We start from the raw sequence: 14,133 nt of genomic DNA, 5'->3' as shown, positions 1-14,133 counted from the left end.
CCCACACACTCCTGTGACTTGCTGCTATTAGAAGACAGAGGGCCAAGGATGGTCGCATCAATGCTGTATGAGTGGGAGAAACATGGCCATACAACGCAAATACCACCCCATACCAGATCAATATCGCTGGTAAACACGGGAATCTGGCGTCGGACTGAGCGCCGCTGCCGCAAAGAAGATCAAGGAAGCAGTGGATTTGATGTCTAGAAGTACAAGGAACCCAAGGCTGGATCAATGTTGGCTCTTTGACGACATTCACATCTTTTCAATGCGAGCGGCTGAATTAACCGCAAAATTTGAAAATCTTTCATCATCAATTCATGGAGACTGCAGAAATTAATATGTTAAACAGTATTTTCTTCATGAATAAAAAAAACTATGTGTACAATGCATTACATGTTTACAGATTACACTTCCACAACTGTGGGTAGAAAATAGATGAGCTAGGCTTGACTTTTGATGACATATTTCACTTCAGTATAGAGCTACATTCTGAATCTTGAATTTTTTTTTCCATACCAAAAATTTCACACAAGACAGGTCAAGTCAGCCTTCGTTCAATACTTTCACTCACAGGAAACCATAAAAAGATATGAGAATTTGAAGAGGAAGCAAACAAGATTTCTATGCATAATGAAAGGCATTTAAGCAGCTCTCGACATTCCCCAGTACAAATAAGTTCCCTGATGATAAAGAGCAAAAGAAGAGCAAAACGTGATCAATTGAATTTATGAAAAGGTCATCACGCAAACAACCTGATTGTACAATTTTAGAGCGCATCATCGCAGCTTTAACAGAGAGAGAGAGAGCGGAATCTTTTAATCTCAACTGCATCTTGGTTTAAACTGTGATGCTTAGGCAAGATGAACAGAGGCTATTTTTTTTGTTTAACCTTGCGCTATTTTCTGCTCCATCCTCACGAAGGCAGGATGATGACTCTTGTGACTTGGCAACATCATCGAGGCAAGGTCAAGCTACAGGTTACCATGGCAACGCAGTGCGTGCTGACTATCCCAGATAAAGACCCAATTGTGCAGTCAACCAGGGGTGGAAATCACTACAAATCATGATGTCATCTCATTAAGCTTCATTGTTGTACGTTGTTGCCTGAAGACCCATATTGCATTGTCTCATCTACCCATAATATCAAATCAAAACACTTCTCACTTGGGCAAAAAATATAGGCTTTCCCTCAAAACTCCTTGTACTGAAAATGAACAAAAACACCTCTATATTCCAAGGCCCATTAATTGTATGTTGCAATAAAACTTCTGCACACAGTGTTTTAAGAATAAAGGCCACTGCACACCTTACGACTGGTCCACAATCCAATTTTGGTACAAATTGCATTTTGCGCATTTTCTGAAAATGTAACCGAAAAGTATCTTTCTATTTGAGGTTAAAATGAACTGAAAGAATATCAACATATATATTTTTTTTTATGATTGCAAGCCTTTTTTTTTGTAGAGGCCAAATTGGTTTCAAATTGTAGCCAATCATACAATTGTTATGATGTTATTACGACTAGATATTAAATTCACTGTTAATACAGAAGATAGCATAGTCACAAGATTTCAACAAAGGTATTCGTACAATGATTTATAACACTAAACAGAAGATATTCCATGTCTCAATATTAGCATCAAAGTCTGCTAAGTTTTATTCTAAAATTGGTTGGCAGACCCATCATAAGGTGTGCGGTGGGCTTAATAACAAAACCCTAATTACCAGACAGTGTTTCTCTATGGTATAGTATTTGTATAGGGGAAGGCGGGGTAAGTTGTGACACTTTTTGCATTTTGCATGTTAGAATTGATATGACTAGTACTATTGTAGAAATAAGTACCTTGCCTTTAAATTTGATTCTTGGGAAATGTTTTTCACCTACAAATAACTTTCTACCCCCACACTGAAAGTCATCGTGACCTTCGAAAAATCGATGTCAAATGGCTCAACTTGCCCCATATATGGGGTAAGTTGTGCCACCGTCTGGGGTAAGTTAAGCCACAAAAACTACATACAAAATGTATGGGGGGAGAACCAGCATGTCAATTTTTTGTTTAAGTCTTTTCACTTGCTAATTCTCTATAAATACTAACGTCCTTTAAAAGGAAAAGAGCAGTCATGTAAATTTGCTCCTTTCAGCCTGCATTTCAATCGATTTTTATGGTTTGTTTGTTTTTTAAGATACATTACCATAAGAATTACCATGGCTCAACTTGCCCCATGCTGTTTGGCTCAACTTACCCCAGTCCGAACTTAGTGCGATAATTTTGTATCCACACATTTATTATGCATCCATCATATAAAAGACTATAACAAGAATGAAGATCCATACCTGGACTAACAATATTGTTATCATGTCTTTACTATATTTAAAGACGTGTGTGTGTATAAAGCACTTATCTATTTCACACTCTTTTTTTACTTTTTTGGCTGAAATTCATACTTTTCCCTCTAAAAAACTACTTTTTGTTTCAAACTGGAAAACAATGTGGTGGGGTTATGGGTTATGCTATGGGTCATCAATACATGACACCACCACAATGTCTGACTCATTCATTATTTGCCTGGGGCTGGTGGCTCAACTTGCCCCTATGCTCAACTTACCCCGCCTTCCCCTATACAGTTGTCATGATAGCACAAATATTTCATAAGATACAGTAAATTTTATTAGGTTTGGCAAGTGTCAACTTTTCTTTGAATTTTCTGGATGTATGTATTGTAAACTTCTGGCCTCAACTGTATTTCAGATTAACAACTGCATCAAAATTGGCAGAATAGTATCAAAGCTAATGTAGTTCTGCATATTTGATGAAAAGGGCATTTCCACCGGTTGATGGACAAGCTATCAAAAAGAGAAATTATGTGTTATATACATTAATCATAAACATTATTTCACATTCATAAACATAAAGGAATTTTCATTTTTCCAACTGAAGATTATTTTTCAACATGAGTAACCGACACAATTTGGTACATACAACAACATCAAAACACTTCTCTGACTAAAGAAAAACTGATTGTAAAGCTCAATTTGTCTAACAAGTGGAATGCCTCTGGCCGTCTCACCTGCATCACGCGGTTCAATATAGCAGCAGTGCTGACTTTGAATACTACTCTAACTCGCACAAGATGTTCAGTGATACATGGTTACTCTTATGTCCACTTTTTATGAACTAGACCAATAAACTTACAGAGATATGATGGTTATTCAACAAAAAACCCCAACATGGCCAAAGTTCATTGACCTTACATGACCTTTGACCTTGATCATGTGACCTGAAACTCGCACAGGATGTTCAGTGATACTTGATTACTCTTATGTACAAGTTTCATGAATCAGATCCATAAACTTTCAAAGTTTTGATGGTAATTCAACTGATACACCCACTTCGGCAAAGTTCATTGACCTTTGACCTTGGTCATGTGACCTGAAACGCGCACAGGATGTTCAGTGATATTTGATTACTCATATGTCCAAGTTTAATGAACTAGACTAATAAACTTTCAAAGTTATGATGGTAATTCAACAGATACCCCCGATTTGGCCAAAGTTCATTGACCCTACATGTAAATGACCTTTGACCTTAATCATGAGACCTGAAACTTGCACAAAATATTCAGTGATGCTTGATTACTATTATGTCCAAGTTTCATGAATCAGATCCATAAACTTTCAAAGTTATGATGGGAATTCAACAGATATCCCCAATTCGGCCAAAGTTCATTGACCATAAATGACCTTTGACCTTGGTCATGTGACGTGAAACTCATGCAGGATGTTCAGTGATACTTGATTAACCTTATGTCCAAGTTTCATCAACTAGGTCCATATATTTTTTAAGTTATGATGACATTTCAAAAACTTAACCTCAGGTTAAGATTTCAATGTTGATTCCTCCAACATGGTCTAAGTTCATTGACCCTAAATGACCTTTGACCTTGGTCATGTGACATGAAACTTTAATAGGATGTTCAGTAATACTTGATTGACCTTATGGCCAAGTTTCATGAACTAGGTCCATATACTTTCTAAGTTATGATGTCATTTCAAAAACTTAACCTCAGGTTAAGATTTGATGTTGACGCCGCCGCCGCCGCCGCCGTCGCCGCCGCCGTCGGAAAAGCGGCGCCTATAGTCTCACTCTGCTTCGCAGGTGAGACAAAAATGATAGAAGAATATGATTTTTAATGCATAAAATCATATCTAGATCTTGTGGAAGAAGTCAACATTCCTTCAAAAGTAACGTAAGTGTGGAATTGCCAACAAGCAGCAAATGCAAATGAGCAAGACAATGATATTGAAAGCTTCATTTATAAGGGGTAGCGATTTTCTATTTTCCACGAAATCTCTATTCTTTAAAAAAAAAAGGGCTTTCTCTTTTCCATGAAATCTCTATTTTCTTTAAAAAAGGGGTTTATATTTTCCATGAAATCTCTATTCTTAAAAAAAGGAGCCAAACATAAGCCGTTACAATACTCCCAAATTGGCACTCAATTAGAGCCTATCTTCAGTTAAATCCCCCAAATATGCATGTTACTATTCCAATTTATTACTAGATTAAATTAATGCACATCATGCCCAAAAAGGGGTACATGTAGGTGTGAGGGATATTTAAACTAAAAATAACTGATATTAGGTGAATTCACTGATTTCACATCAAAATTCAATTTGATTGGGTGCCTTATCAAAACAGAGAACCTGCATATTTATTTTGTTTATCTGACACCTATACAAGCATGGGATGGGCTGAAAATTTCAGGATACACATACAATCTTTGTCAGTAGCTTTCTGCTGGGTGCGTCGTGGTCTAGTGGTTCTGACTCTCGCCTTTCAAACAGGGTCGTGGGTTCGAATCCGAGCCATGGCATGTTTTCCTTCAGCAAGAAATTTATCCACAGTGTGCTGCACTCGACCCAGGTGCGGTGAATAGGTACCTGGCAGGACTACTTCCTTGAATGCACTGAGCGCCGGTGATGGTAGCTCGAGCCAAAGCCAATAGCAGCGCTTTGTATCCTCAGGCAAAAAACGCTTTACAAATCCAGCTTTTATTATTATTATCATCCAATTAGGAAATTAATTGATAAGTTTGATAACCTTAATCAGTATTTCCTATTGAACAATTTGTGGCAAATACCAATTAAACTATGCACAAGTTTCAACTGAAACAATTTATAATTAATCAAATTATTCTCAATTCATTTAATTCTGATCACTTTTTTCCTGTTCATTTGATCAATCTTTATCGACTCAACATTGTATCAATTTTTATCAAAATTACTGGCTGTCATCATTCTAACGTATTGATCTGTTTATTACTTTTACTTTCCTGACATCAATTACTAGTAAATTATATAAAGGATACATTATTAGTTCTCCTTAAAAGGAAATTATTGTAATCACCATCCATTATTCAGTTCCAAATTATTATTGGAATATTATCAACTATTTTTAAAAATCTTTACCAGCTTTATTTAATGTATTATTGTGAATCTGTGTTTTCTTTAAATATATGATCCTTTGGTAAACACATATTTTTAGGCCATTGGCTGCCGCATGCGTATTATTTCTAAAATAATAACCTATGAATAAAAACAAGTGCTCCAAGGGCTATTTGAATAACAATTTATAAACATGGCTGACAGAGGGTGCTAAATCCCAAATTCAACTCTAACAGATGAAAAAAAAATGACAAAATTTAAAGCATAAGGGTAAAAAACACATTTGATTGCTATACTTTAGTAATAGTGGAATGTAAAATGATACTTAGGCCTAATCCACATTACTGACCCATTTACCAAATCATTGGTTTAGTAAATAGGCTTTTAGTTCAGAGCTGGCAAGTGCAGTTATAAAAGTCAATGATGGAATATGGCTTTATTATGAAGAAAAAAGAAAAAAAAGAGGAAGAAACAAAGAAAGAAAAGGCAGCCTATGGCTATGAAGACAGGTCCATATGGTATTATCATTTCCCTTCACCGCAAAAAAAAATGCTCCATGTGAGACTTGCCAATTCTTGAGCCAAACAGATGTGACTTTATAATGAGATGGAGAGAGACTACTTTACAATATGCCTCTCAAGATAAGGTTGCCATGACAACCTCTAATGCTTGAATTTCAAATCTTGAATATTTTCCTGGTATTTCTGAAGGTAAACCCAGTTAATTGCATAGAATATCAGTCAGGCTTTATACAGGCAGCATAATAATGTCATTTTATGTTGGAAGTTTCCTTCCTTTTTTTTATCATACAGCGCAAGGATGATGGAAAAGAGGTATTGTGTATAGGGGTGTGGCATTTAAGAAAGAGAAATGAGAAAATGCAATAGAAATGAGAAAGTGTTTGACAGCAAGGAGTGGGGGAAAAGATGAAAGAAATAGGAGGTGAACAACGACAAAGTATTAAAATCAATAAGGAAACATACAATAAATGAACAAAATATTCAAGTAGGGATGGATAAGTACAAAGAAAGAAATATAGAATGAAATAAAAGTGACAAAGAGAAGAAAAAATAAAAGAAAGAAGAAGAAATCAAAAAGGGAGAGAGGGGAAGGGAGAAAGAAATAAACAAAATAAAAAGAAAAAAAGATAAAGGAAGAAATAAAGAGATAACGAGAAAGAAAAGAAGTAAGAAAAAGAAAGGAAGAAAGAAAGAAAGGAAGGAAAGGAAAGGAAGAGAAAAAAGAATAAATATAAAGAGGACAGATGGTCAATGATCAGCACCTTTCATCTCAAGCTGATTATGGTTAATAAACAATGAACCTATATGAATCAGATGATAGATCTCAATTTAAAGCTCAAAGACGGGTTTGATCTTCCATTAACCACTAAATACCAGTATGTGATTTGAAATTGAATTTGCTTTTATTCCAACAGGGAGGCTTGAACTAGACTGAATTTCAATTTCAGTAATGACAATTCTTAACTCTGATCGCTAAGATTTTATCAGCTGGAATGTTCATCTCATATGTTATTACAATTTCTTTGAAATTCGAATTTCAACGAATCCCATCTTAAGCTCAACGTACACGTGCGCTGGGCTTATTGACAAAACAGAATTTCCATTTTGGATCAAGTTTGAAAAGGAATTACTGGGCTGGTATTAAATTGTAAGTAATGATTTAGCATTTTACTTAAAGTGATTGGTTAACATTGGTTTGACTTTAAAAAAATCTGAGCTACATGTAGAAGGTCACACTTGTCACCTGTGTCTGTGATATGTTCCAAAAATGAAGCCCCAAAAAAATTGCGTTCGAAAATGATTATTTAGTGCTTCAAAAATTGAAATATAAAGTGACCGGAAACACCATCATAATTTCATCCCATACACTTATGTGTACTATTTAGGTGTCTATAAGACGCCCATTTACAAAATCGGGGTTTGCCTTGTAGCTTTAGCTTTTCATTCTCAATAATGGTTGTTTTCAGGGTTTATTAGTTCTAATACATGCACTTGTACACATGTTTCATCTTGGTTTGAGAATTTTTTAAATCGGCTGCTCACAAAGTTAAACAATACCTTTAACATTTGATTTGGCTATTAAAGCAAAATGCTTAAACTTGTATATATCACATAAATATTTTTCGATATCAAGCCAAATTTATGCAAAATACTTAATAAACCATTGTGATGTCGTAAAGTTTGAGCCAAATAACGTGCAATGTATGTATCCATCTGTGTGCAGAATGTATAAGTGTATCACCTTTGTAAACTGCAAGCCAGACTTGAGTCTTGTACGCTGACATAAAGAAAAACTTTGCCAAAAATGCAATTGAATACCAAAGATGGATAAGCATTTTACTTACATGCAAAATAAATAGTAAAATATTTAAAAGGACAAGTCCTTCCCAACAAAAGGTTGATTTGAATAAAAGGAGAAAAATCCAACAATCATAGGACTAAAAATTTCATCAAAACCGGTCGTAAAATAAAAAAGTTATGACATTTTAAAGTATTGCTTAATTTTCACAAAACAGTGATGTACAATTCAGTGACATGTAAATGAGACAGTCGATGATGTCCTTCACTATTTGTTGTTTCTTTATTGTTTGAATTATACAATATTTTGTTTTACATACATGACAATAAGGACCAACTTGACTGAACCATATCGTATCAAACAATGCTAATTCCAAAGGTTCAGGAGAAGTTAATCATTGTTTCACTTGACAATAAGGAGAAAATTAGAATACTTCATGTTTTATCTTGAAATATAATAGAAATAGTGAGTGGATGACGTCATAATAATAGTAATACTAATAGGCATATTCATGTAAATAGTGTACAATCTATTGTACAATATACTGGATTATATGTACGACAAATATAAAATTATCCCGAGTGCAGATTTATTTCACCGAGGCCGAAGGCCGAGGTGAAATAGGCTTGCACGAGGGATAATTTTATATTTGGAGTTCATATAGTCCAGTAATATTGTATGATAGAACGTTCACTATTTATTATAGTAAATAGATCCCTTAATCTAAGACCCCATCATGGATTTTGCCATCCAAAAATCGAAAGTTATATTGTACATATGTACAATATAACTTTTTGAAGGGAGGTCACGTGGTACAAATCCAGCCAATCACAGCTCGTATTTTACTACCACTATTTACTATACATGTATATAGTGCCATCTATCTTGAAATATTCTATTTCAATGCACAAGGTTATTATATAGAACCCCAGCTTTAGCTCAAGCTGCCTTTTGGCTGCCTGTCCTCATTTGCATACCGACCAGGATGTGCATATAACTGTTAAATGAAATTAAGCAAAACTTTAAAATGTCATGACTTCCTTATTTTACAACGGATGTTGATGAAATTTTCATAGCTATACTTGAATTTTTCTCTTTTTATTGGGGTGGATTTGTTCTTAAAATTCTGGAGGAAGTATACTAATTGAATAATGTTCCAGGTTTCCAGCAATGGAAAAAAAAAAAAAAATTTCTGAAAAAGAAAATTACTGTCCCCATTCAAGGTGCACCAAAACTATGAAGCGTGGCACAAATCTGTGTTTGAAAGTCACTAAAATTCAATTTTTTAGTTTAATTTTCATGTGAAGTAAGAATTACTATATTTATAACACATTTCAAGTAGATTTCCAAAGATTAACATGCACTAAGTCTGTATTTTTTTTTTTAAAACAACTCTTTAGTGTCCACAGCATATGGAGAGAACATTGTTGAGGAAGGGTCATGATGCCCCACCCCTCTCAATGATTTGAGCGATTATTATGGAAAGGACAAAGACAGCGCCACAAAATTTTATTACTTTTTCATTTAAAGTCTCGCGCAACTATTGGGACCATTTTTTGCGACGTACAGGTATAGCATCGCAACGCAAACTGACCTTTTACAAGACAATGTTATGCTGAAAATGGATCATTTTGATACTTTTTGTACAAAGTTCATGGGAGATGAAATTCATAAAAAGAGTGATTATTTTTCAGTTTAATTGGTCTGCTTAACTAATTTAGGGCTAAATTCAGTTTGTTTTAATGATCTACATCGATTTTCATTGAAAAAACTCCCCAAAGACATACATTAAAAATTCTAAACAAAAAGAAACACGTAAGGAAAAGTTTGGCTTTTGTGATTTTCTGTTAAGACAAGTGGAACACCTCTGGCAGTCTCACCTGCATTGTGCGATTCAATATAGCAGCAGTGCTGGCTTTGAAAACTACTAAAAAATTATTATTCACAAAAACATGATTCATATAATGATACAATACTACATGTACATTCACTGACAATAAAGGACATTTGACCTTGATCATGCGACCTAAGACTTGTCAGTAATACTTGATTACCTATATCTATAACAAGGCTCCAAATTAACTTTTTTTGGTGGTGGCCTGTTCGGGCCACCAAAACCTTCAAATGATTTTTTTGGTGGCCCATTAGTGAAGTTTGGTGGCCAGAAAAATATAAAGAAAAACATTAATTAAAAATGAATAAAACAAACTGAAATATTCTGCAGTCACTACCATGTACCACTATTCTTTGTACATCTTGTATGTAAAACATGCTTGCTGTTATTTTACTTTGCTTATTTTGTGGTAATATATAAATTGTTCTATCATTGTGAACATGAAATGATTGAAAGAGAATAAAAGAATTGTATTGTTCCCAGGTTGTGTGGACTTTTAATCTCTGTATAGACACACACTCATAATGGTAAAGTAAATAAATAGTGCAAACTCAGATTGATTTACAAAACAATGATTTTTCCTTTCTTCCTTATTAATTCCCTATTAATATGGCGGCTCAGCTACAGCGGGGTAATAATATGATATCAATTATCAAAGCGCAGTAGAGTATATGCACATAGTAACTGCGCTATATAAATGGACCTATTATTATTATTATCGTAAAACCTAGATTATGCACTGGCAGGCCCCAATTCCAGTTTATTTTCCAGCATATTATAGCAGGAGAAAATCACAGAAAATATGCTGCAGAATTAGAACAATGTATAAAAGGGGGAAATAAACAAAAATAATTTTTAGAATAGTATACTGAAAAAAGAAACAAAAATTGTGAAAATGAATAAGTGAAATAAGACAAATAAAAAATGAAGTAAGTAAAAACAAAGAACAGGAAAAAAAATTGAGAAAAAAACAAAAGAAAATGTAAGAAAAATGAATAAGACAAAATTATCAGAAAAAATTGGGAAAATTATTATTATTCAGTAGAAACATGTTCTTTAATCAGGCATATTCAATGGGAAGGGGTATAAATGGTTTAATCACTGTAAAAAAAATGACAGAAAATATAAGAAAATGGCAAAAGTTATCTGGAAAAAACAGTGAGAAAATTCCTTCCCTATATTTGACAAAATGATGGAAAAAATTCACATTTCATATCAATGAAATGCCTTCCCAAAGTATTTACTTCCTTAGGAGTGGTTTAACAAGTCATTTATAAACAAGAAAAAAGAAGCTGTCTATTCAAGACAGCTTCGAAAATAAACCAAATATCAACATACATACAAATGCACATGTGGGACTGTGATGTACTCACCTATGTGTTTTTTATGTGTATTAATGCATTTGGAAATCGGTCTTTTTGAGTCAAAAGAGAGGTCATAATTCCTCCTTTTAATGCTTGCAAATTATCAGGTTTCAGTAATATGGACTGTAGAAGGGCATTTCATTGGTGTAAAATGTGACTTTGACGTAGATTTTCAAAGTTCTGGGGAAGATTTCTTAGCAGTAACATTTCGCATCGCAGCTCCCTGAGTCTGAATAGTCTGCTAGCGCACAGCCAGCTGCAGTGGTTTCACGCATGCAAAGCTCAGCCAGACAGCCAAGACGACCGGCTGAATAATAGTTACTGTATGCTAGCGGTAGGCCTACATACTGTCATGACTATGCCACCTTTGTGTGTGTGTGTACATGTATTTGTGTGTAGATTAACAAAAAAGGCCCATGACGAATTGACTTGCAATTTGAACTGTAGAAAGTTGATAAATGCATGCAAAATCGGGAGAAAAATTGCGCTACTTTGAAAATTATTGGTTGCCCAATTCGGGCCACCAAAACTTAACATTTTTTCAATAATGGTTGCCCGAGATGAATTTTTGGTGGCTAATGTCGAGCCTTGTCTATAAACTTTGAAAGTTATTACAGCAATCTACATGTAATAGTTACTTCAAAAATGGCCAAAGTTCAATGACCTTAAAGGACCTTTGACTTTGGCCATGTGACCTGAAACTAGCATTGGATGTGCAGTGATACTTGATTACTCTTATTTCTAAGTTTCATGAATCAGATCCATAAACTTTCAAAGTTATGATGGCAATTCATCAGATACCCCCAACATGGCCAAAGTTCATTGACATTTGACCTTGGTCATGTGACCTGAAATTCGCACAGGATGTTCAGTGATACTTGATTACTCTTATATCCATGTTTTATGAGCTTGACAAATCAACTTTCAAAGTTATGATGGTAATTCAACGGATACCCCCAACTTAGCCAAAGTTTATTGAACTTAAATAACCTTTGACCTTGATCATGTGACATGAAACTCGCACAGGATGTTCAGTGATAATTGATTACTCCTATGTCCAAGTTTCATGAATAAGATAAATAAACTTTCCAAGTTATGATGGTAATTCAACAGATACCCCCAACTTGGCCAAAGTTCATTGTTATGATGTCATTTCAAAAACTTAACCTCAGGTTAAGATTTTGATATTGATTCCCCCAACATGGTCAAAGTTCATTGACACTAAATGACCTTTGACCTTGGTCATGTGACCTGAAAGTCAGGCAGGATCTTCAGTAATACTTGATTAACCTTATGGCCAAGTTTCATGAACAAGGTCCATATATTTTTTTCATAATTTCTAAGTTATGCTGTCTTTTTCAAAAACTTAACCTTCCGTTAAGATATGGTGTTGACGCCGCCGCCGTTGTCGGAATAGCGGCACCTATAGTCTAACTCTGCTTTGCAGGTGAGACAAAAACTTATCTTGGAAAAAATTCTTGCATGATATTGGGTGTTAAATATGCAAATGCTGTTTTTATGAATAAGTCTGCATATATTATTCACAATATAAATTTCAAAAATAATTATTTTTGGATATTTTTTTTATACTGGCTGCATGTAGTCTTCGATAACAATGAATGTGCGCGCCAAATTTTGAAGTGATCTTGTGAACGACGGTCGAGATTTGTAGGGGCAGGGCCATCATGCCCCATCCAAGTCCTCAATACATCTCAATTAGCAGTCCTTTTAGGGTTAAGATTGTATTGTGCAGTCAAAGTATCTGACAATCCTCTTTTCATTTTCAAAGCATTTCTTTTATTTTTACCTTCTTCACCACCATTACTACAGCATTGTAACTGTAATTCTAACTAAAACCATAATCATCACCGTCATCATCGCCATCGTCATTATAATCACTGACCATATCATCACCGACATCATCATCACCACCAAAACCACCATCCTCATCATGATCAATTTAAAATTATCATCATCATCTAAAATATCATCTTCATCACCACCACCACCACCACCACCACCATCATCGTCACTACCACCACCATCACCAATGCAAAGTTTTCCAGTCAAATTTTTTTTTTTCACACAATAAAGACTGGTTGAACTCACCCTAACTCCTCATAAGCCCTGATGTCCTTGGAAGCAAAGAAAGCAATCCTTGGGAAACGGAGATCCTGATGTTCAATATACACTCGGACTGGAACTATGTTAGGATCGCATCGATGGTTGATGAAGCGGCTAACGTTACCATAGAAACGGGCATCGATGCAGTAGACATCACCTTCCTGGAATGAATCGCAATGAATCATTTTCATAAAAAGTCTGCATTGATGAAGGCACGCATGATCACCTTTATGTAACAACTAAGGTATTGATGTGTTGAATAAACTAGATTTGTACAGGGCATCACACGAAAAAAGAAAAGTATGATTCTGTGTTATTTTAAAAACATAGCCAAAGCATTTATAACATTTAAATTATACAGTCATAATTTTCTTGTTTTTTCACTTTACTTATGGTGGTGGTGATGACGATGATTCCCAATATGATGTGAGAATATCACACATGAATCAGTAAAAGAGTTGAAGATTTTTATGTCAAACTTAAGTTGCACAGAATGTGACAAAGCTTGCTTGAGAGAAGAATGGCCCAGCATTTTCAATGATCTTTGTAATATTTCTTACATTTAATCTCTGAAAATTATTTCTTATAAATCCCACCACTATTTTTTTCATAATCTTCCATGCATGAACAATTTGCTTGAAATATAATACAAAATTGTACTTGCTTTCTGAATAAAATATGAAATAGAAAAATATCTGATGAGTGTGATATTTATTTCTGAAACAGATTCCTACATTCCTTTTTTTTCTGGGACACATTTTATTCTAGGCTGTGGGATTCTGAAGTGTTGTATAAACCAGGCTTCATAAAGAACAAACAAATACATCATAAGTTTCCCCATTTATGTGTATCAACTGTGCAATAACCACTATATGGATTAGTCATTGTGAACATTTAGCAACCCCTAAATAATCTGTGCAAATGCAATGTAGCATCGCAGAGCAAATCACAGGTACATTCCACCTGCCCCCTCAAAACCACCTATA

General features: G+C 34.6%; 1 protein-coding gene across 3 annotated transcripts in view; it reads right to left on the bottom strand.

Moving 5' to 3' along the window:
• The window catches only part of LOC121428696 (histone-lysine N-methyltransferase EHMT2-like), a 63,339-nt gene that overhangs the window by 9,355 nt on the left and 39,851 nt on the right, over positions 1 to 14,133 (bottom strand). For all 3 annotated transcript variants that reach the window (XM_041625504.1, XM_041625505.1, XM_041625506.1), the window contains exon 23: positions 13,133 to 13,308. In XM_041625504.1, coding sequence (XP_041481438.1) covers positions 13,133 to 13,308 — 176 coding nt within the window. The remainder of the gene's footprint in view (positions 1 to 13,132; positions 13,309 to 14,133) is intronic.

Source organism: Lytechinus variegatus, chromosome 15 (assembly GCF_018143015.1).
Source record: "Lytechinus variegatus isolate NC3 chromosome 15, Lvar_3.0, whole genome shotgun sequence".
Classification (NCBI taxonomy): Eukaryota; Metazoa; Echinodermata; class Echinoidea; order Temnopleuroida; family Toxopneustidae; genus Lytechinus; species Lytechinus variegatus.
Note: the sequence above shows the minus strand (reverse complement) of the source record. Positions and strands in the feature narration are given on the sequence as shown.